General features: G+C 42.9%; 1 protein-coding gene across 6 annotated transcripts; it reads right to left on the reverse strand.

Moving 5' to 3' along the window:
- Window positions 1–1,100: 1,100 nt before the first annotated feature.
- On the reverse strand, window positions 1,101–22,240 carry MFSD9 (major facilitator superfamily domain containing 9). Of its 6 annotated transcripts, XM_074011168.1 has the most exons (7): window positions 22,007–22,240; window positions 17,625–17,712; window positions 16,351–16,394; window positions 11,867–11,996; window positions 8,713–8,922; window positions 3,723–4,138; window positions 1,101–1,312 (listed from the first exon to the last, which is right to left on the reverse strand). In XM_074011168.1, the coding sequence occupies exons 1-7, from the start codon at window positions 22,169–22,171 to the stop codon at window positions 1,250–1,252; spliced, it is 1,116 nt and encodes a 371-aa protein (XP_073867269.1). In that variant the 5' UTR covers window positions 22,172–22,240; the 3' UTR covers window positions 1,101–1,249. The 6 variants fall into 6 exon arrangements, with proteins under 6 accessions (XP_073867269.1, XP_005575229.3, XP_073867270.1 ...); XM_005575172.5 differs by having other exon boundaries at window positions 1,101–4,138; window positions 22,019–22,240; XM_074011169.1 differs by lacking the exon at window positions 3,723–4,138 and having other exon boundaries at window positions 1,101–1,307.
- Between the last annotated feature and the right edge of the window lie 26 nt (window positions 22,241–22,266).

Genomic DNA, 22,266 nt, shown 5'->3' on the forward strand with positions numbered 1-22,266 from the left:
CAAGAAAAGCTGTGTCACACATCATCCTGGCTAAATCTGTGGTAACTCTGTCTTAGAGACTTCATGAAGGCTATTATGAAGTTAGGTTTTGGGGGCAAAGAGGCATGGAGATTCAGTCTCATGGCTTTTATTCCAAAAAAATGGTTTTCTGAATACAGTTGCCCAAATGCCTACAATTTTCTGACTTGGCTGATTCTCACTCCTGATAGATTTCTAAATATCTTACAGAAGTGTCTTCAGGAAAAGATGCCAAGCAACGAAATTCCTCAAAGCTGCACACTCAGCACCTGGGAATCACTCAAATCCTCTCCTGCAATTTCCCTGAGGGCCACAACCTCTGCCTGCTGTCCCTGTCCTCACAACCAGCTCTCCCTCAGGGACCCCCTAAAGTTACTGCCCCAGAGTCCAGACTGCTCCTTGGGCCCCCAGTGAATCCACCTTGCTGTGGCTGGAGAGCTCTTTCTAAAACGTGTGTCTTCAGAGCACTCTACCGCAGGAATTCTTCGGTCGTTCCCCTTCATCCGTCAATACAATCTCAACCCCTGAGCACGGCAGCTGAATTCATTCTGAACTCAGTGATTTCCAACTCCAGATGTTCACAGAAACACCTGGGGTGCTTCAGAGTCTGCTTCCCGTGGTCTAAGGCATGCAGCCAGGATCAGAACTAGTGATCCCAGCTCCTTCTGTTGGTCCCAGGTGCAACTCTTGCAGAATTCACTCCCCAAGGGGCCATCCAGCCTGAGTTTGGAGCCTTGCAGGTGACGCCTGTGACCAGGCACACCCTGTACCTTTTCAGAATTTTATTCATCCCTCTAGACATGAGGGCAGAGGCATTCCTTCCGCTCTATGGAACCCAAATCCCAGAGACCTGTTCCCAAGCAGTTATGGCTCGCAGAATGTTGGAAAGGGTGACATTTCCCTCACAGACATTTCAGGAAAGTTCAATACTTCTAACACAAGATCCCATAGAAAAGTAAGTTGAACCCTATGAAGATATTTGTGACTTACAAAAATAGCGACTTCATGTGGCTCAACCTGACACTTTGGAAAGGGCTACAGAAGTGATTGAAGAGAATTTAAAAAACGAAACACCACAAATGTTAATTGAGCAGATTTAATTTCCCTGAGATAAATATTCCATAAGTGAAACAAATGCTACCCATTAGACCAGGGGTTTTCAGAGTTTACTGTGCAAAAAATCAGCCAGGTATCTTATTAAAATGGTCCCCAACACGTCTGAGCTGGAGCTTCAGCGTTCGCAGGTCTCACAAGCTCCCACGTGATGCTGATGCTCCTGGTCTCTGGGTCTACACTTTAAAGTAAAAGGAGTCATGAGAAAAGGTGTACTTAAAAAACAGCACCTAACAAAATACTAAAGTCAGTAGTGGAGAATAACAAACATGTCTCTCTATTCTATATTCTAAGATCAGTCTTTGGTTTTCAATATTTCCATGTGTCTGATTATAAAGACTCATTACGTTTATGGGCTTTTTAAACTTCAGAAATAAAGTGCTACGATTTTTAAAATAAAAACATGGCTATAAGGGCTTTTAAGAAACTTGCCTATTTCTAAGAGTGAAGGACAATCTTTGAGATCCAAACTCTTCTGAAATTCTATTTCATTGCATAAACCCTTGATCATTCCTTGCCTTTTGAGTCTAATCTCCATGACATTTAGTTTGCTCCTTAAGGGCAAGGCCATTTTATATATTAATAATAGTTTGGTCGCCTCAAAAGCACCTAACATGTACATAAAAGTTCACAATTGTAAAACCTAATTAGAAGTCCATTTTTCCTTGAAGTAAGATAGGTAAAAGGACAATCTTCAAACTAAAACATACTTCCATTTATCATAGATATTTGATTTTACTCCATGACTTCTAAAATACAGAAATGTTTACTGCTTTACAAAAACAATAAATATTAAAGACAGGACAAATTACTGTAGTGTACTAAAATACTTACATTATGCATGTGTCAAGTTGAAAAGAGGCATAACATCCTAGTGGACTAATTGAGAAAAGTAATGTGAACTTCAACTGTCTGAGAGGAAGCCCTTAAGTAACTCTGATTAATACTTGATGTAATCCCAGTGGTCATCCTGCCTGGCACATGTCTCCCTGCAAGGCTGTGTTCACCTTCTGTCTGGCCCTCTGCCTCTCGTGGCCCCCTGGGCGCTGTATATGAAACTCCAGTTTAGACAAGAAATGGCGCATCCAAATATTTCCCTGTTGATCAACAGAGTGCTTGTGTTTGCAAGCATAAAACTGAAAATAAAATAAAGGAAATGATTCTTAACACAAGACACGGTAGCATCAAGTTCTTCTGGTCTGGCATGCCACCTGACCCTTATTCTGCATAAACTGTTCATTTTAAAAGCATTCCTGTGCTTTGGCTTCACCACTGGGTTCTGTCAGCACCACAAGGATGCAACCCGACTGGAATGCAGGCTTCCAGGAGCAGGCTGGCATGCCCAGCATCCAGGTGGTTTAGTCCAACTTCAGAGCAAGCTGGCAGAGGCCGGGAGCACAGGGAACAGGCCCAGGGGCCCGCTGCTCCATCATGCAGTACAACCACTGAGAGCTGGGATTACGAACACAATTTAAAGAGTTCCAATTTAGTTAGCTGTGTAAAAACAGCCAAGCCTATGTACTTTAATCAAAATCAGTGCAGTCTCAGTGTGGTCCTTTTTACCGCCATGAGAAATCGACAGCGGTGCTTACGAAACACCACGGATTTCTTGGCCCTACCCAGGCCCACTGAGTCATCTCTAGGGGGGAGGTCAGTATCTGATTTTTAAGCAGCTTTGAAAAGCGAAAGCCTGGTTCTAATAAACCAGCTTCTTCAATCTGCAGGATTTTGATAGAAAACTCCCTCCTAGTGTATGGAATTTAACTGGAAACTCCAGTTCCAGTTGATCAGAATTTGACTGACATGTCACCCTGTTTTTTAGTAGGGAAACGCTTGTGGTTTCTTCCCTTCCTCCATGTATCATGTTCTCTTATTCCACCACCACTTCCCTACCCTGTAGCTGGTAGTTTTTTTACCCTTGAAAAGTGTAACCTCATTAGCCCAGGTGGGAAGAAGAGACTTTCAGGTAAACGTTGAATATATGTTCGCCTTGGAAAAGCTTCGCTCCAGTCTTAACCTTCCCATGAGTTGCCGTGACTTCTGATCATCCTGCAGGCCTAGCTGCATGGCCAAGGGCTGACCTGGAAGCCCAAGAGCTCACACCCACCCAGAAATATTTCCCTTCCACCCCAACCCTTCCCAAAGTGACCTTCTCCTCATGGCCGCTGGCCCTCATTCAACCACCTCAGATTTTGTTGCTTTACGTCATCCAAATCCATCTACTCACTTTTTAATTTACCATTCCTATCACCACTAGAGTGTGGTCTGTTTAGAGACATTATGAAAATGGCCACTAAGGCTAACGCAGCACCCAGACTTGGGGGGCCGCAAGGGCTGACCTCCTGGGCGACCCCCGAGAGGAGAGGGGCAATGATGCGGCCCACCGCAGTCACAGACTGCCCCACGCCAATGAGGGTGCCGCTGGCCTGGGCTCCGCCCACGGTCAGCTGGAGGTCCGTGATGCACGTCCTGCCGATGGCAGTGGAGAAGGACAGGAGAGTGGAGGAGAGGACAACTGCACCCATGGTGGGGGCCAAGGAGTAGAGCAGCAGCAGCGCGCAGGTGAGCATGCTGGAATGCAGCAGCAGTACCTGCGAGTTGTGCTTGTACAGCCGCAGGATCGGCCCCAGGGCGAGGCCGGCGACGGCCCCCAGCATGCTGCTGTAACTGATGAGGTAGCCTGTCACCTTGGGCCGCACCCCAAAGCGCTCCTCCAGGGCCAGGACAAAGTTACTGTAGTACAGCATGACTGCCACGGCCATCAGCAGGCGCACCAGAAATATGTCCCACATTTCGGAAAACAGCAGGTTCTTCATGTTCCGCAAGGCCAACCCCACTTCGACCCAGGGCCGGGCAGCCTTCTTGCTGGCCCTGGCTCCGCGGTTGGTGGCTGCCTCCTGCACTGCGTCATGGCTCCTTCCCAACAGCACGTGGGTCTTTCGCAATGGCAAGCCCTTGTCTGTACTGCCCGGTTTTGCTTCCCTCCACGGAAAGAACCAAACGAGACCTGTTAAAACGGCACGAGACCCGTTAAAGCACTGAATGCACTGAATCCATACACCACCTCCTTGGGGAAGGGACAATTATTTGTGTTAGATTACTAACCTATATTTTGATACTAAATTTACTAGTCTGTATTTTTGTATCTAGTCTTTCACCATTCCTATGGCTTTATTCTGACGTCAGGATTCTGGCAAAAGACTTTCAAAAAGAACATCACGATACCTACAAAATACTCACTGCTTTCTCCCAGCTCAAAAGCCTCCCTATGATAGTTTTCTACATTTCATCATCTCATATCTAAATTGTTATACATTTAAATTCTTCCCTTATTAACTTTCTAATTATCTGCCTATTCATTGTTTGTCTGTCCGCCTAACATCCATCCATCTATCCAACCATCTAGACATCCAATATTCTTGGAGTGCTTCTTAAGTGCTAAACACAGAAATGTATTAACACAGACAAGGCCTCTGAATACACAGTACTCAAGACACTAAAACTTAAAAAGGGGTTCAGATAAGAAAAGAGGCAACCAGATTGCGATATAAGGGCCATGCTGGGGCAAGTGTAGGCTGCTACATATGTGACGGCCTGCCTTGGCTTGACCGATGGACAGGGACAGCTTGGCCAACTCTCCCTGGGAAGCATCTGCTTGGATCTGCTCCAAGTCAGGGTTACCTAGTGCTTGTGCAGGTCACACCTGCACAACCTCAGGGGGCACCATTCTCACAGACCACAACATATACAACCTTACGCAGTGGCTCTAACCACCACTCGGATGATCCCACTTCTGTCCTCATAGGACTAGCACATTCTTGCCTGTTGGTCTCTTGCCAATCCATGCCCAAAAGTATTCCTAAAACTGAATTCAAACTTGCCACTCTAGGACATCCTTCCAAACTCTACCCTACTGTTTTTTCAGTTCTTTAGCACTTAAAAGTTCCACTCAGACCAGTGGCTATTCAGAGCCGCTTCATGTTGTTTCCGGCAACTTCATTTGTGTGTCATTTCTCCAAATATCGTGAAAGCGCTTCAGCCACAGACAAATTTACGACGGAAATCCAAACACATGAGAACGTGGATGTGGACTTTTAATAATTCAATCTTAAAAGGGCCCTTGAACATTACACAGAATATTGATAAAAATGTGAAAGAATTATTGCTGATGGACTAAAAAAGTAGAATTAAAATAATAAAAATGATGATGATGACGGCAACTAACTTCTGTTGAGTGCTTACTATAAGCAATCCACCCACCTACCCATCCATCTGTCCAATCTTCCAATATTCATGGAGTTCTTAAGTGTGAAATGCTAAGAAAATATTAACAAGACAAGGTCTATGAAATCCTACCTCAGGCACTGGGGTAAGCTGCTTGTATTCAGAACCTCTTACAGTTCTTATAACAAGGCTATGTGTTTTGTTACCCCATTTTATAGATGAAAAAGTGAGAGACAATTTGCCCAAGGGTCACATTAAAAGCTGGCAAAGCAGGGATTTGAACCTGAGTCTGTCGGACTCCAGAGTTTTGAGTTCTTAACCATAAGAACAGAAATCACGATGAAAAGGCTTTCTCAGGCAAAGTGGCAGACCAGAGGAGGATATAAGAAACTAACGGGTGCAGCACACCAACATGGCACATGTATACATATGTAACAAACCTGCACATTGTGCACATGTACCCTAGAACTTATACAACAAAAAATAATTAATTAAAAAAAAAAAAAGAAGCGAACAGAGTAAAAGCGCTGAGGAAAACAGCTATAGTCACTGGGGGGTAAAGGATGGTAAGACTGGGATGAGAAAGCAGCACAATATTATGTTCATTGCACTGAATGGTCAAAGCCCTAAGTGGGACACTGTGTGCTGTCTAGCCAGGTCCTCCTCCCTCTCCTCCTCTGCTATTCTATTGGCCCCAGCCTGCCTATCCTCAAGTTTCTTACTTTGGCCCCAGCCTGCCTATCCTCAAGTTTCTTATTTGGGAAAAACAAGTTCCTCTTCCTTGAAGCCACTGTGGTTGGGAACACTTGCAGCGGAACCTTTTCCTAACTGCTTAGAGCCATTTACAGGCTTAAGATAGGGCAACGTATTAAATGGCACTGTTGTTGAAGGATCCAAAATAGAAATCCATAACCAATTTTTTTGTTATATGCGGACTTTCAATTTTGAGTGATGCCACATTCATGTACCTTCCTTTATATGTGAAGATACCTGGTCACATCAATGAAGCACGTGTTTGAGACTGTTTTATCTAGGTTTATGTGAATCCATTAGGCCTCCCCTCCTGATTCAAGTTACAGGTTAAGTAAATTCCTGGCAAAAAATCATAATGTATTTCTGTGAGGATGGAGAATAAGCTCATGAACTTTGCTTCCTGAGTCTGACATCCTAACCCAACATGGAAGGCATCATGCAAAACAGAACCCTGAATATGAAGATTCAAAAAGCTGCAGTAAAGTACGATATCATTAAATGTAAGGAAAACTGCCTAGCATGAATTCTCGTTTATGAAGTCATTTATCCAAGGGCCAGCCATGCACCACTCTCTAAGCGAAGAAGATGAAAGACATTTTAAGCAACTAGCCCTGCATCCAATATGCATCCATATATGTATGTATTTATTTGAGACAAGATCTCACTCTGTCACCCAGGCTGGAATGCTGTGGTGTGATCACGGCTCACTGTAGTTTTGACCTCCTGGACTCAAACAATCCTCCTGCCTCAGTCTCTCAAGGATTTGGGACTACAGGTATGTGCCACCATGCCTAGCTAATTAAAAAAAAAATTTTGTAGACTCTCACTATCTTTCCCAGGCTGGTCTTGAACTCCTGGGCTCAAGCAATCCTCCCACTTCAGCCTCCCAGAGTGCTAAGATTACAGGCATGAGCCACTGAACCCGGCCCAAAATGTATTCTGCACAGGGGTGATAACAGTGAGTAAATAGGACAAAATCTCTTCCTTCATGGGGTCTGCCTACTGATTTGGGGGCACAAACAGAATGTAAGCAGTAAAACAAATTAATAACATAATTTCAGGAACGCTGTGAAGAAAATTAAGCTATTTTAGGCAGAATGGTCAGAGAAGGCCTAAGGGAGCAGATATTTCCGTCTTGAATGATGAAAAGAGAGAGTCGATAACAGATGTGGGATGAATGTGGCAGGTAGAGGACTGGCCTGGTACAAGGCCCTCCTATGGGAATGAGCCTGGCATGCATATGGTTGATCAGAAAGCCAGTGTGGCCAGAATGTATGGAGGGAGGCAGAGAGACGGGCAGGGTCTGCCCATCACCTACCACTGTGCCAGCTGTGGGGCATGTGCACCATTGTGATGGAAGCCACTGGGGGTCTGTAGCAGGAGACGGCATAGTCTTTCTTTCTTATTTCCATAATTATATTTAAATTTACATAAAATACATTAAAAATAAAAGATTTCCCTTTTAAATTGCAATTAAAACATGCATCATGCAGAAGAATAAAATTAATCCCTTCCTCACACATGACAAAAATCAACTTAAATGGATTAAAGATAAAAATCAACTCAAAATGGATTAAAGACAAACATAAGACCTGAAACTGTAAAACAGAAGGTAGAAGCTTCTTGAATTGGCCTTGGCAATAATTTCTTAGCTATAACAACAAAACCAATCCAAAAATAGACAAATGGAACTACCTGAAACTAAAACGCTTCTGCACAGCAATGGAAACAAATCAGCAAAGTGAAAAGACAACCTGGAAACAATCCGTAAAGCCAGAAGTAACCTGCACCGTGGACATGATTTGCAAATCATTCAACTGATAATGAGTTAATATCCAAACTATGCAACGTACTTCTTCAACTCAACAGGAAAGAAAAAAACAAAAAAACTCAGTTTAAAAATGGGCAAAAAATCTGAATAGACATTTCTCCAAGACGTGGCCAGTGGAAAAACAAAAGGTGTTCAATGTCGCTGATCATCAGGGAAATTCAAATCAAAACCACAATGAAAAATCAACTCGCACATGTTAGGAGGGCGAATACAGACACACTTTTAAAAGATAAGTGTTAATGAAGATGTGGAGAAAAGAGAACTCTTGGGCCGGGTGTGGTGGCTCATGCCTGTAATCCCAGCATTTTGGGAAGCTGAGGCGGCAGATCGCATGAGGTCGGGAGTTTAAGACCAACCTGACCAACATGGAGAAACCCGGTCTCTACTAAAAATACAAAATTAACCAGGTATGGTGGCGCATGCCTGTAATCCCAGCTACTCAGGAGGCTGAGGCAGGAGAATCGCTTGAACCCGGGAGGGGGAGGTTGTGGTGAGCTGAGACCATGCCATTGCACTCCAGCCTGGGCAACAAGAGCAAAACTCCATCTCAAAAAAGAAAAAAAAGAAAGAAAAGAGAACACTGGCACACTTGGGAATATAAACTGGTACCGGCCACTACGGAAAACACTAGGAGGGTTCCTCAAAATGACTTTCGCTTTTAGACGGTGAGTCTGTTCATTCTGATAAAAACTAATTGCAAAGAAATAAGAGAAAAGTAGGTAGATTGGTCAGTATGAATACACAAAACAATCTTCTCATGACTGTCAACTTACCGGCATTGAGAATGAAGACCAAAAAGCAGATGAAGGCTGTGAGATAAAACCCATCCTCTAATTCAGTGAGATAGCCACCGACCACGGGGCCCAGGATGAAGCCCACACCGGAGGCTGTGTTGAAGTGTCCGATTACAAGCGGCCGTTCCTTCTCTGGAACCACATCAGAAAGTAGAGCCCTCGAAATGGACAGTGTGTGTTTAAAAATACCTGCAAGGGGATGAGAAACAGTCTCTGTAACTTTGTCCAGACCACAAGTATCTCACTTACGATCCTGTGCTTAACCTTTATCCCGATGGAGTTCTGATCTCCGGTTTCTTTGGAAGGCAGCTATGCTCACCACTTTACAACCAAGGCATCTGATCTTTCCTTTGAACCTCTGAGGTCCGCTGGTTCCATCCCACCATAATTGGACTCCTGGCCTAGCACTCTGATCCTAGTCGGTCACCTTATCTCTGGCAACCAAGTCCCTTAGCCCTCAGCTTGCCCACCTCCTGTCATGACCTCCCAGGTGTCTCCCAGTTACCCAGCTGCATTTCACAGTGGCTTCCATAAAGCGAGTTTTCCTTCTTTACACATTAACTCATTGAGCCAATATTTACTGCATGCCTACTCTATGGCTAGCCCTAATCTTGACCCTGAGGATAAACCAAGGAACAGAGAAACGGAGCTGGGGAGAGGACTAGGAGTGAGGAGAAATCTGATAGCACCATCACTGAACCAATACCAATGGATTTTCTACCAGTAAGAGGCCTGTGAATTTGTTGAACAAATTGAATGCTGTGATACAACCTTTAATAAGAAATAAAAGTGACTGACAACTATACTCCTCATATCTCTGCAGATGGGATTTGACTCCTGTGTCCCCAGACCCCCATGTGCAGAACAACCATACTTGCAAACATGCTGACAGACTCTGGTAACCAGCGGCCCACTATTTTGATGAACACATAGTAGAAACTGAATAAATGCGGCTGGCGGATCTGCGTGAATCACTCAAGTGTGATGTGACACAGCGTTTCTCCGTGATCTCCCGTGGGCAGTCCCACTCTGCACATCACTGTGCTGCCGCCTAGTGCTTCAACACACTCGTCCTACTAATCTATTCCCAGCTCTGCCTCAAAAGTTGTGTGGTTGCGTGCCTGATAGCCAGACTCTTTGGAAAGCAAATGTGTAAATCTCTTTTGGAATTAGGTAGATGGACTCTCCCTAGACCTGTTTTCGTAAACATCAGAGAGGACTGGGCCAGAACGTGATTTCGATAGGTCTTACAGGAATTCTATGATTCTTTTTGAAATTGTATTGATGTCAGGTTCACTTTACATACATGAGGGATGAGGAGTGCAGTAAGTGTATCCCACAAACAACCCAGCCTCAGCTTCTCTTGTCTTTCAGAGGTTGGGGTGGTGGATAGAGTGGAATGGAAAATGAGGCGTCCAACTCAGGCACTTAAAACTCAGGCACTGACTCGAAGTCAGTGGCTCATTTTTAGGACACGAGGATCTGAATCCACAACTGACTTTGTGAAGTAGAACCCTGTGAAGCTCCCTGTTCACAGAGGCCTTGCTCCTGTTCACAGACCACTAAACACTGTGGAGATTACATGGGCAAGGAGGAGTTTTTATGTATAGCGCTCATTGGTGAAGATTATAGTGACAGTTCGTATAAGAGAACTCTCACTAATTAAGCCCAGGCTCATTTCCTATTAAACAAAACATTTTACTCCTCCCCATAAATCTCAATGCATTTTGCAACAACTCTAGGTTCTTCTTCATCTTCCCCATCTGCTTCTTTAGAATTATCAACAGTATACACCACACCACGTAATGGTGGAGTGTGTTACACTGCAGAAAGGCATGCTGCCCACCAAGAACAATAAACTCAACACCAGATGCACGTACAATGGCTATCACTTGGATTTTGTGTGTGGTACTGGGGTTTGTAAAGACAACTGACCACATTCAAGCAAAGACCTTCATAAAGCATTTATCTAGTCAACAAAAAGGCATGGTTAAGAACTTTGGGGGCTGAACTCTGCACACTTTCAGAGTAAATGAAAAAAGTATATATTCCACAGAAATGGTGTGGAAATCCCAGGTGAGCCAGCTGATCATCACGTCTATGTTAAAATGAGTGATCTGATGCTCTATTTATTTGGGGAGTCAATTAAAAGCAAGCAGTTTAACAAAACTCGGGATGGTGCCCAGTGCCCCTGACTTGTCGAGCAGGGTAGCAAAGCCTGCCAGTGCTCTGATAGGTACAGTAAGAGAGACACTGAAACTCCTCTAATTGCTAAGAATGGCAACGAGAGAACAAAGAGCTTCTATGGGAATAATCTACCCACCAAGCACTATTCGGCATTCACAGGAGGTGTTTCAAAAAATGGACAAAATAAAAGCTAGTTCGAAATGTTAAAAACAGCCCAGACCAGTCTAGAAGTAGCAAACTCACCCATGAGCTGCTCTATCATAATCCCAGTGTCCCCCCTAATTGACAGTCAGACAGAAGGAGGCCACAGGAAAGCTAAAGAGGTGAATCCCAATTTGATGTGAGGAAGCCCAGTTACAAAACTACAGGCTCACCAAGGGAGAGAACGGGACCCTCAGTGCTGGCCAAAGACACTTCACAAATTCTTACTGACTTGACGTAAAGCAAGATCAACAGGAAGGAGACAAGTCCCAGTACAGTAGCATGATCATTCACGTCGACAGGCTCTGAGGGGCAAGGGGCTCCATCAAGTACAACTCCAGGTTTGGTCCAGATAGCGGAGTGCCTGGTCCGTGCTAAATGTTCAATGGCCAGCAGCTGCTGGTGTCAGTTATAGCCACAATTGCCATTGTAATGAGCACTTTATGTAAGTGCTAATCAAAGAGGCAATGTCCAGCAGGAACAGGCTTTAGAGACACACACACACACACACACACACACACACACACACACACACACAGCCAGCGTTTCTGCCTCTTAGAAGTCTCACATGTGGGAAGCCTCAAAGACTTGCCAGGCACGGCTCCCTTCTGAACACTCTTTATGCAAGGAAGGATGTTGAGCATGACCACAGAGGCGGCCCAGGAGGAAGCCTGCCATTTCACATATTGAGGTTCTGGGGGAAGCTGTTTGGGGGGGAAAAAAAAAAAAAAAAAAGGTCACTCACCTGCCGGGACTCTAGCCAGGACAAACAGGAACATGTTGGTGGCTGCTCCGAGAAGGAGATAGCCCAGGGCACTGAGTAGAATGCAAGTCAGCAAGGAAGACCGTTTTCCCACCACATCGCTCCAGCAGCCCTGAGGAAAGCAAGAAAAAGCCCTTTGACCCCATCCGCAGTAACAACTACTACCATGCAAACGACCAAAACAAAGTGACCAGGGGAAAACATTAGAAGATGCAGTGTCAGATCCTCAAATGCTCAGTTCCATGATGCCATTTGTCAGAGTAAGTTATTTTCTCTGATCGTCACACACAGTGAATGGAAAAACACAACGTATTTTTCTTTGTCCAAAAACAAACAAACAAAAAAGTCTGATGATCTAGTAGCTAAGAAAGGCAGGAGAGGTGATAAAGTATAATTTATAAAGCCTCATTCTCTTCATTCTCATTACTGTACACAACTATACTCTTCAGACACCATGTACATTTTTTAAAAATTTAGAAAATGCTGAAAAACAAAATGAAGAATATAAAAATACCTCATAATCCCAAAAGCACCTATATTTTAACAAAATGGTCATACAATATGCTCTATTTTGTAACGTGCTTTTTCACTTAATACGACTTAAGCATCATTCCATGTTATTAAAACTTTGCCTTTGTTACCATTCTAATTATATTCCTTATTCCACTACATACCAATATTTATTTAACAAACTGTTTTGTTAGATTTTTGCTCTTTAAAAATTTGTCAAAAATATAAATAATGCTACAATAAGCATCTTCATAGCAAACTCTCCACAGATACCCTTAAAAATTCCCTTGGAACAAATCCCTATACTTAGAGTTGCTCCAATTCTTTTTTTTTTTTTTTTTTTTTTTTTGAGACGGAGTCTCGCGCTGTCACCCAGGCTGGAGCGCAGTGGCCGGATCTCAGCTCACTGCAAGCTCCGCCTCCCGGGTTTACGCCATTCTCCTGCCTCCGCCTCCCGAGTAGCTGGGACTACAGGCGTCCGCCACCTCGGCCGGCTAGTTTTTTGTATTTTTTTTTAGTAGAGACGGGGTTTCACCGTGTTAACCAGGATGGTCTCGATCTCCTGACCTCGTGATCCGCCCGTCTCGGCCTCCCAAAGTGCTGGGATTACAGGCTTGAGCCACCGCGCCCGGCCGAGTTGCTCCAATTCTATGCAAGCATTTTTTTTAGGCATTTGCCATATACTGACCAATTACTCTCTGGAAAGATTTGTAATCCCATATATACTGTAATTAGAACAGTAACAGTCTCCAATCCCCCTTATTTCAACCAGCACTGTTACTGTCAATGTTTAAAATCTACAGATTGGTTAAGCAGCATCTTTTAAATTATGTTTGCCTATTTTCTTGGTAATTTTTTAAAAGGTTGTGTACTATTCGCATTTTCTCTCGAGAGAAGCACATAAGGCAGCATTTCTGCTCCTTAGAATTCCCACATTTGGGAAGCCTCAGAAACGTGCCCGGCGGAGCTCCCTTCTGAACACTGTATGCAAGCAAGGATGCTGAGCAAAGGCCACAGCGGTGGCCCCGGAGGACGCCTGCCATTTCACATACTGACGTTCTCAGTGAAGCTGTGTTTGAAAAAAAAAGTAACTGCCTTAAAACAACAATTACCAAACAGTATACTATCAATGGAGCACGGTGTAAAAGGGTTAAGAACAGGGTCCCTCCAGCTGTATGAAACCCTGGATGACCCCCAGTTCCAGTACAATGGGCTGGTCTCCATTAGTCCCGGCTTGGAGGCGACTGAGGCTGGCTCCTGCGTCCCTCCTTCCTCAGCGATGTTCCACAACCATTCCTCACCCTCTCCATTAACCGTGGAAGGAATCTCAGCAGGCCACTCCTCCATGCTAACTGCCAAGTGTACCTGTTCATGCCCTCTCCCCATTTTTATTGATATGTTCATCTTTTTCTTAAGGACCCGAAAGATCCCTTCACATAAGGATGTAAACTTCTTCTATAAAGTATTTTTAAGGTAAATCTTCCAAAATACTGTCATCCTCCTACAGGTGTCTTCAATCCTAATCCCCAATTTTTATTTCAATGAATTTTAGAAATTCCCCACACTCCTTTGATCTGGGGAAGGGGTCACCGGCCTCCTTGTATTCACAGGGCAGTGGGATAATCTGGGAGTTATACCCTGGACCCCGAGCCTAGCTGCCTGGGCTCAACGCTGAACTCATCATTCCTTCCACCATGACCTTGGACACAGCAGCTAACCTCTCTATGCCTCAGTCTCTCTACCTGTAAAACAAGAATAATAATAATATCTGCCTCAGAGATTACCTTCTCCACTCAATACTTTCTATATGCTTAATATAAAATGAGTCATTAAAGAACCACAACCACCCTCTGAGGCTGGTTATTATAAGGATTAGAGGAAATAAAGTTCTCAAAACAGGGCCTGACACATAGGTACTTAATAAATGGATTTTTTATTAAAATACATTTATTTAAAAACATTAGACAAATCTGACAGAACATACTTTTTCTTTATAGAGATTTGTTCTCAAAATTAAAATGTTTTTGGTAAAATTTATAATTAAAATACGTGCTTACAAAAGTATGGGTTAAAAAGGAAATTTTAACTGGGCATTTCTGTATCTTAAGGCTTTCTAAGAAAGGTATTCATTGAATTTCAGCTAAAAGACATATGAAATGTTCCGTGTAAGTACAAACATAAAACAACAAAGGAAAATCTGAAAAAAAGGGTAGAGTCATAGTTAGCAATAAAAATTCACATTCATAAAGTGCTAACTATTGCCAGGTGCTCTGATAAGAGTACAAAAAAAATTGAGCAAGTAAGCCTGGTCTATATCTCAGAAAGACCAGAGTCCAGAAGGAGAAAAGATTTAAAGAATTCACATACGCTATGGCCTAATAGCACTAACAGACGCACACATCAGGTTTTTTGGGAGCGAGTTTACAAATAGAGAGAAAAGGTGTTTACTAAGATGTAACTCAAACTTTTCTCTCACAAGAAAGAACACGAAATAGGACATTCTGCTTGGCAAGCAAGTATACTGCTCTCCTGTACAACCTGATAACTCTAGTTACCTATTTACCATTTTATTACCATTAAGGCAATGACAGATGACTCCTAGAAAAAAAATAATATGGGCTTAGAGTCCACATACTGAGATTAGGTGGCTTAGTCAAATTAACCTATGTGGGTCTTAATTGGTCTTAATTTCCTCCTATACAAAAGGAAGATACCAAACTACTTTGCTGGGTTACTATAAAGTGTAAATGAGGCTGAAACTATTATTGTTACGGAAATCTAATATAAGAAAGACTTCAATAAAAGATAAATCAGGAAGTAGTTGTTTACTTATTTAAGAATTTATTATGGAATCTGACTGAATTTCTTTTAAAAATGTATTTTACAAGGAAGCAACTCTTGTAAGTACACTTTGTGTTCTTTAAATATGAGACCCCCAGGTCAGCTATTGAGACCAAAGTCACTACTGAACTATTGTGAGACTAAACAGGCTATTCTACTGAACTGCCTGAACCACTGGACACTGAGGTCTCCAGACCAGAGGGATCACAGTAGACTGCACAGGGAGAGGGAAGGGGACGATCAGGTAAGGTCTCTGAAATTCAAACAACTGAGTGGTCAGAAGTAGGGCAGTGACAAGGTCACCACTGAATCTGTGTTTCTTTCTTATTTCTTAGAAACAGGGTATTACTATGTTGCCCAGGCTAGACTTGAATTCCTGGGCTCAAGCGATCCTCTGACCTTAGCCTCCCGAGTAGCTGGGACTGCAGGTGCCGGCCACCATGCCTGGCCACCTCTGGATCTTTCTACTCCATGCTGCAGATATACAATCAGCCAATCCAAATGTCCCCTTCTGTCTATACACTTAAGTCTTATACAAAAGCTTTTACTGAGTTCAAACTACACAACTTTAAATGGAATAGCAGAAATATAAATGGATTTGATTACTGTCAATGAAGTGAAATACATAATAAAATTGATAATAACTATAACTTTTTTTTTGAGATGGAGTCTTGCTCTGTCGGCCACACTGGAACACAGTGGTGCGATCTCTCGGGTTCACACCATTCTGCCTCCGCCTCCTGAGTAGCTGGGACTACAGGTGCCCGCCACCACGCCTGGTTAATTTTTTTGTATTTTTTTTAGTAGAGATGGGGTTTCACTGTGTTAGCCAGGATGGTCTCAGTCTCCTGACCTCGTGATCCACCCACCTCAGCCTCCAGAAGTGCTGGGATTACAGGCATGAGCCACCGCGCCCGGCCTAAAATCGGTAACAACCTTTGTTTACATTCTTTTTGCCCGTAAAATGTAGGGAATTATAGGAAGAACACATTACAATTTAAAGGTATTCTCATCCCAAATCTATCACTTTTTGCTAAACTTCAAGTCCCCAATTTTACTACATCTGTGATGGATGAGACACGTGATTATGTTTCACCCAATGGAAGATAACTTACCACGAACGTGCTGGAAAAGAGTTGCAAAACGCCATAGGAGGAGCCTGTAAAAACAAATCAATAACAATAAAATCAGCTAGACCTATCACAAAAATGGATTAAGTGATAACAATTATACAGAAACCAACAGAAAAACATTAGGATAAGAGACCTTTTTGTGTTAAATTATCTCACGTCTTTTTTTTTTTTTTTTCTACATGGAAAAATGGAAGTAATACAATTTCTAATAAAAGGTTTTCAAAAAATTGAGGGTAAACAGAAGAGGGTAAACAAAGGCAAAAGGTGACCTTATGGACACTGTATGATTGTCCTTCCATCATATGAGATTGTGTAGCTTCAACTTATGAAACAGCATAGAGAGTACTCAGGGGAATAGAAACGTAAATTCTGGAAAAATCCTACTAAGCCTTAAAATCTTAACATTGTCTGTTTCTAATGTTTAATGGTTTTATAAAATGACTTAATTTTATAAAGAACTTACATTTTTTTTTACAGAGTTCTTTTACCCCCATTATCATGCAACATGCCCCATCTGCTTTTCCCAAAAAACTTCACACTGCTGGGTGGTCCAGTATAATTCCAAGTACATTTGTCAAGGGAAATACAAATCATGCCTTGGACCATGATTTAACAAATATTATGTACAAGACCATCTACAAACACTTGCTCGTGTGGCTTGTGAATGATCAAGAGCCGTTAGTCTCAACAATTTCTCATTAGTTAGCATAGTCCGAAGCCCTGCTATCTCTTGCCTTTTTGGTAAATCAATGACCTCTGCATAGAATTTTTATGCTGCACAGGCAGAGAAACCCTACAGTCTCTATGATGTGTTGGTGATGGTGTGAGAAGCTTGCAACTAACTGGCTAATGTTCACTCAAACCCTTTCCCACAGGATATAATTTCTGCAGGTTATGTTTTCCTGGTCTCTCACATTAGTTTAAGGGTTCCTGTAGGCAGGAGTCCACATATACCTACTCTTTTACATACACAGCCAGTGCCTTGCAGAGGCTCCATAAGTACCTGTTGCCACTAGTGGCATGGGACTTGGTTATAGTGCTCAAATGTCAAAATCTCTCTGAACATAGGTTGTCTAGAAAAAAAGGAATTGCATTTGCTATAGGGTACTATTTTAAAATATTCTGGAAATTTGTTTTATCTCATTTCCCACTTACCTTTGGATAAAATTTGGCTACATGACTGAACTGTTTTCAGGTACTTGGTTCAGAGGATTTAAAATTCAGTGCTCTAAAAGTGAGCAGTATCGACCACTCACCTACTATTCCGGCAACGGTTGGACTTGCTCCAAGGGACTTGACATGAAGGCTCAATACAGGCACAACCATGCTGACACCAAACAAGTCCTAAAACAAAATAAATGCTGATGGACTCAAATTAGCATTTTTCAAACTAGGAAACCTAAAATTTTAAACTAATTTAAAAATTAAAACCAGTATCTAAAATTTTTAAGAAATCATAATTGGATACCATAGCATGCCATACAAATCCGCTGCCACTTGCAAATGCCTGGATTAGTCTGACCTGGGATCCATTTTAACTTTACAATCGAGGAGGATATGCTACAGAAGTTCCTCAAACAAAACAGATAAAAAAAAAACAAACCCATATTTTCTGTGGATAAGTCATAAGAAAAAATGCAGTCATAATTTGTCTTTATTGGTGAACTAGTACTTCCTTAAAAATATGTTTCGTTCTGGAGTTGGTGAAAGTGGCTAATGTCCTAGGACCTGTGGTTTATAAGCTTATAAAATAATACCTGAGAAGAAAGGCTCAGTAAAGCAGGAAGGAAAAAGCTGGTGCACTGGGGAAAGGCCAACGTTTTGCAGCTAAGTCACAGAAAGTGAATGGGCTTTGGGGTCAGGCAGACAGTTCCCAATTCCAGCTCCATCACTTACTAAACATCTGTCTTTGGAAAGTTACTTAAAGTTATCAAGCTTCCGTGTTGTCATCTGCAAAGGGTAGAACAGTAATACCTGCCTGGTATAAGTATGATGAGCATTAAGTGGCATAATGCTTGAGAAAGGCCTGATAAAACAATGTAAGCTCAAACACGTCTTCTGCCTTCTTCAGTTCTGGTGATAAGTACAGGTCCTTTTTGCTAGGTATTCTGGGTTAATAGACAGACTGTTAACTTTTCCTTTAATTTTGTTCTTATTCTCACTTCACTAGGTTACCCTCTACAGTTGGTTTAGTGCGAGAAAAAACATTGCACACACACAGTTTTCATTATACTTGACCTGAATTCCTTCTTTCGTAAACCTGGTTAGTTGGAAAGAAAGAACTCACATGAAATGTGTATTTTCCTTGAGCTCAGAGTTAATCTTTTGTTCTCCCTTTCCTGTCCTGGTAGCTGTGCATTCATATAACTATAGATACATAAATTTCCACATACTCTTTTCAGTGGGCCTTTTCCATGGTTACATCTTTAGATGACCCTGTTATCTAATATCAAGTGACTGTAATTAGCTCTTAAAATTACATTACCAGAGTGATGGTTTATTATTTCAATATTGTGATTACTTAAAATTTCCTTTGGGTCTGAGCCAGTTTCTTTTGGGCTTTGCTGTCAGTTGCATCTCATCAGCCCACTGATGTTTATACATTTAAAAGACTCAAAATGTAGCAGCCAGAATCTTCTGGATCTTTCAGAAAAGGAAACTCATTGTCCAATAACATTTTTTTTCCAAAAAAAAAAAAGTCCCAGTACAACATATCATTTAATAAAATGGTTATCCTAAATAAGAGATGGAGAGAAATATTTAGGTCAGGAGGCTGAGATCTATGGAAGGTAATAAGTATGAAAATACAGACACAAAAGCAATAACTGATAATTGGTATTACTTTAGCACGTGGTAAGTCTGAAAAATACTATATTCTTCCAAGGAGACCTCCCACTGAATCTTTCCTCTCAGGAAGTTCTGTTCTAAAATTGTCTTCTCCTTTACTATAAAAGGCCACTCCTTTCTGCTTCTGAATCCATAGCTTCTTCAAAATCACTGCATTTGGCAGCTGGTCATGTGCATGTAACCACTTCACAAAAAGATCATGTCAGAAGGGGCCGCTTAAACTTTCACTGAACATCAACATCTTTCAATAAAAATTGATGAATATGTACACTCAAAAGTTTCAGGACTCTTTTCAGGGTAGGAACCCCAGTAATTATTGATGATTGGACTATCTCAACAAAAATGAATTATCACCTGAATGAAGCTGATGGGATGGAAAACAAATCTCACCAAGTATCTGGAGGAAAAAAAGTGGTTGAAATAATAGATCTCATCACCATCTAAGCATCCTAAACAAAATGGGCCTCAAGGGTCATCTTCGTCTTCCCTCCTAAACAAATTAAAGCCTGGAAGGACACATACTGCTAAAACAGAACAATTTGTCAAATGACTTCTCTAATCTTGTTCCCTTCCTTTCCCATTCAGAAACCATTTGTCCAAGAATCTTAGGTCTCTACATCCCTAAATATGTCAAAAAAAAAAAAAAAACTAAATTATGTATAATATTCCTTAGATGTTACCTAACAATCACCTGTTAGGTAGCTTTACTTGACTTTCATATAAAGCTTCATATATTTTAATTGTTTATAATATTTTCCATTAAAAAAATCCCTACTCTCTCAACTTTTGGGAAACCATAAACTTTTCCCGTAAGATATGAGACACCTAATGCTTCTCTTGAATATATTATTAAAGTTATTAAAATTCTGTATCAGGCTTGCTAGATTAGACTTGCCAAGTGCACAGCATAAAGAAAACATATGAGAAATTGTGAATATTCAAATCTGTATTGGAAAGTGGACCTTAACAGATGATCTGTGAACTGCTTTTTTTATTCTAATACTAAAACCATTTTGAATTCTAAGTCACGTTCGTTTCCAAATTCTCTGAACCCTAGTCTGGACTTTCCAGGTATGGGCTTGAATGTTTTCATCTGGCTGAACCAGCCCAAGTCCCTTCTGAGATAGGACAGCAGTAGCTTGGGACCCATATCTAAAAAGGCTGGATGTCAGCCAACTCCTCTCCAAGAACCACCCATACTCACTGGTTGTGAATTCTAGGTGCCTAGACTGAAAAGTGGAATAAGCATCCCCATACCGAGAATGAACTAATAGATTCAAGGATAGTGGTCAGAAGGAATGCCAGTCTCTGAGGTTAAAGGCAAGGAGCTGGAGGGTGACTCCTGCAATGGCCCTAGAGGCAGAGAAATCCTCTCTAAAAAGCCACCCTCCCTGAAGGCCTTGTGCTTCTGGGCTTGCAGCAATTTGGTGAACTTGCTTTCATGATGGTCTTAACTATTAACATTAACTATTATCAACATACAGTTGTTACCAACGGTTGAACACGTTGCATGGAGGTGGGGGGCATGGAGAGTGCATGAGACTGGGAGAAGTGGTGGTCTTGACCTGCATCTGGGCAGAAAACGACTCCTCCTCGCCAGGGCCCAGTGCCATCAGATACTATCTTCAAGGCCTCAAAGGTAGCCTTCTCCCATTGACACTTATCTCAGCTCCCTTGTCCTCAAGATACTGGATTAGCTCACACCCAGGGTTACTGAATTAGGCCTAGCCTTGGAAAGGGAGGAGTGCAGAGGTGGATCTAGGGTTCTTGCAGATAATGGCCCAGAAACTACCAACATCAGCTTACTTGTAAGACTAAATTCTTCGGTGGCAGAACTGTGGATTACAACAGTGGAGCTCCACAGCACCTACCACATGGCAGGTGTTCAGAAATGCTATGAATCAGCTTACTGAACTTTCCATTCTACGTAGGAAATTAGCACTCAGGGAGCAAACCAGGACACGCGCGTGCACACACGCACGCGCACACACATGCACACACACACTCTCACCATGATGAAACCAAACCTACATTGTGCAATGCACACCTACTGTCCAAAGGTAGATGGATACAATTCACTCTGATCTGCGTGTTTAAACATTCAAGTCAACCAAGAGCTCTAGTGAAAATGCACCCAATTCTGTACAAGTGGGGTCATCAACAGGGCTTCCCCAGCCTGTTCTGGTAAAAAAGCAAACCACACGCACACACGTCACGATGAAACCAAACCTATGCTGTGCAATGCGCAGTTTGTCGAAAAGCAGATCGGTAAAATTCACTCTGATCTGCGTTTTTTAATATTCAAGTCAACCAAGAACCCTAGTGAAAATGTGCCTAAATCTGTCCAAGCGGGGTCATCAACAGCGGCCTCCCCTGCCTGTTGTGGTAAAAAGGTTTGCGTGTCCCTACCTCACCAGCAGCCGCGCAGCAGCTGGGCTTTTCCAAGCTTGCCTAAGGCCCTGTTCTCCGCTCTGCAAAAGCTGCACCTGCCACAGCATTTAACACCTGGTCACACCTGAGGCTGGTACCAGGGCTTCTTTAAAGGCAGGGAAGGGAAGAGGCTCCGCGAACGGGGAGCAAGCGAACGCGAGAGCGGCAATAAAGCAGTGTGGCCAGATGCAGACTGAAGTGGGTGATGCGGCAAGAGTGGAGCTTGATAGGTAGTGAGGCACTCACCAGGCGAACTGCGGGTTCCCACTCCCTGGGAGCTCCCCGGGAGCTCCAAGAACCGCCTGGGTCCCGAGGCCCGAACACAGTCAGCACTTGGTCCCAGCCCCACGCTCGCACTCACCAAGAAGCCTACCAAGTAGAGACAGAGCAGGAAGCGGCGGGTTCGGACCACACTGGAGTCGGCAGCACCCGCCTCGGTTCCTGTGTTCCGCTCCTGTTGCGGCTCTGCGATCTCCGAGACCAGCCTGGGAGCCGAGCTCATGTCCCAGTGACCCCCAAGCTCCATACCGGCGCCTGCCGGGGGTCGGAAGCAGCAGCAGCCGCCGACCGGCCCCGGGAGCCCCGCCCCGCCCCCAGCGGAAGCAGGAGGAGCGCGCCTGC

The sequence above is a fragment of the Macaca fascicularis genome, chromosome 13, assembly GCF_037993035.2.
Source record: "Macaca fascicularis isolate 582-1 chromosome 13, T2T-MFA8v1.1".
In the NCBI taxonomy this organism is placed as follows: domain Eukaryota; kingdom Metazoa; phylum Chordata; class Mammalia; order Primates; family Cercopithecidae; genus Macaca; species Macaca fascicularis.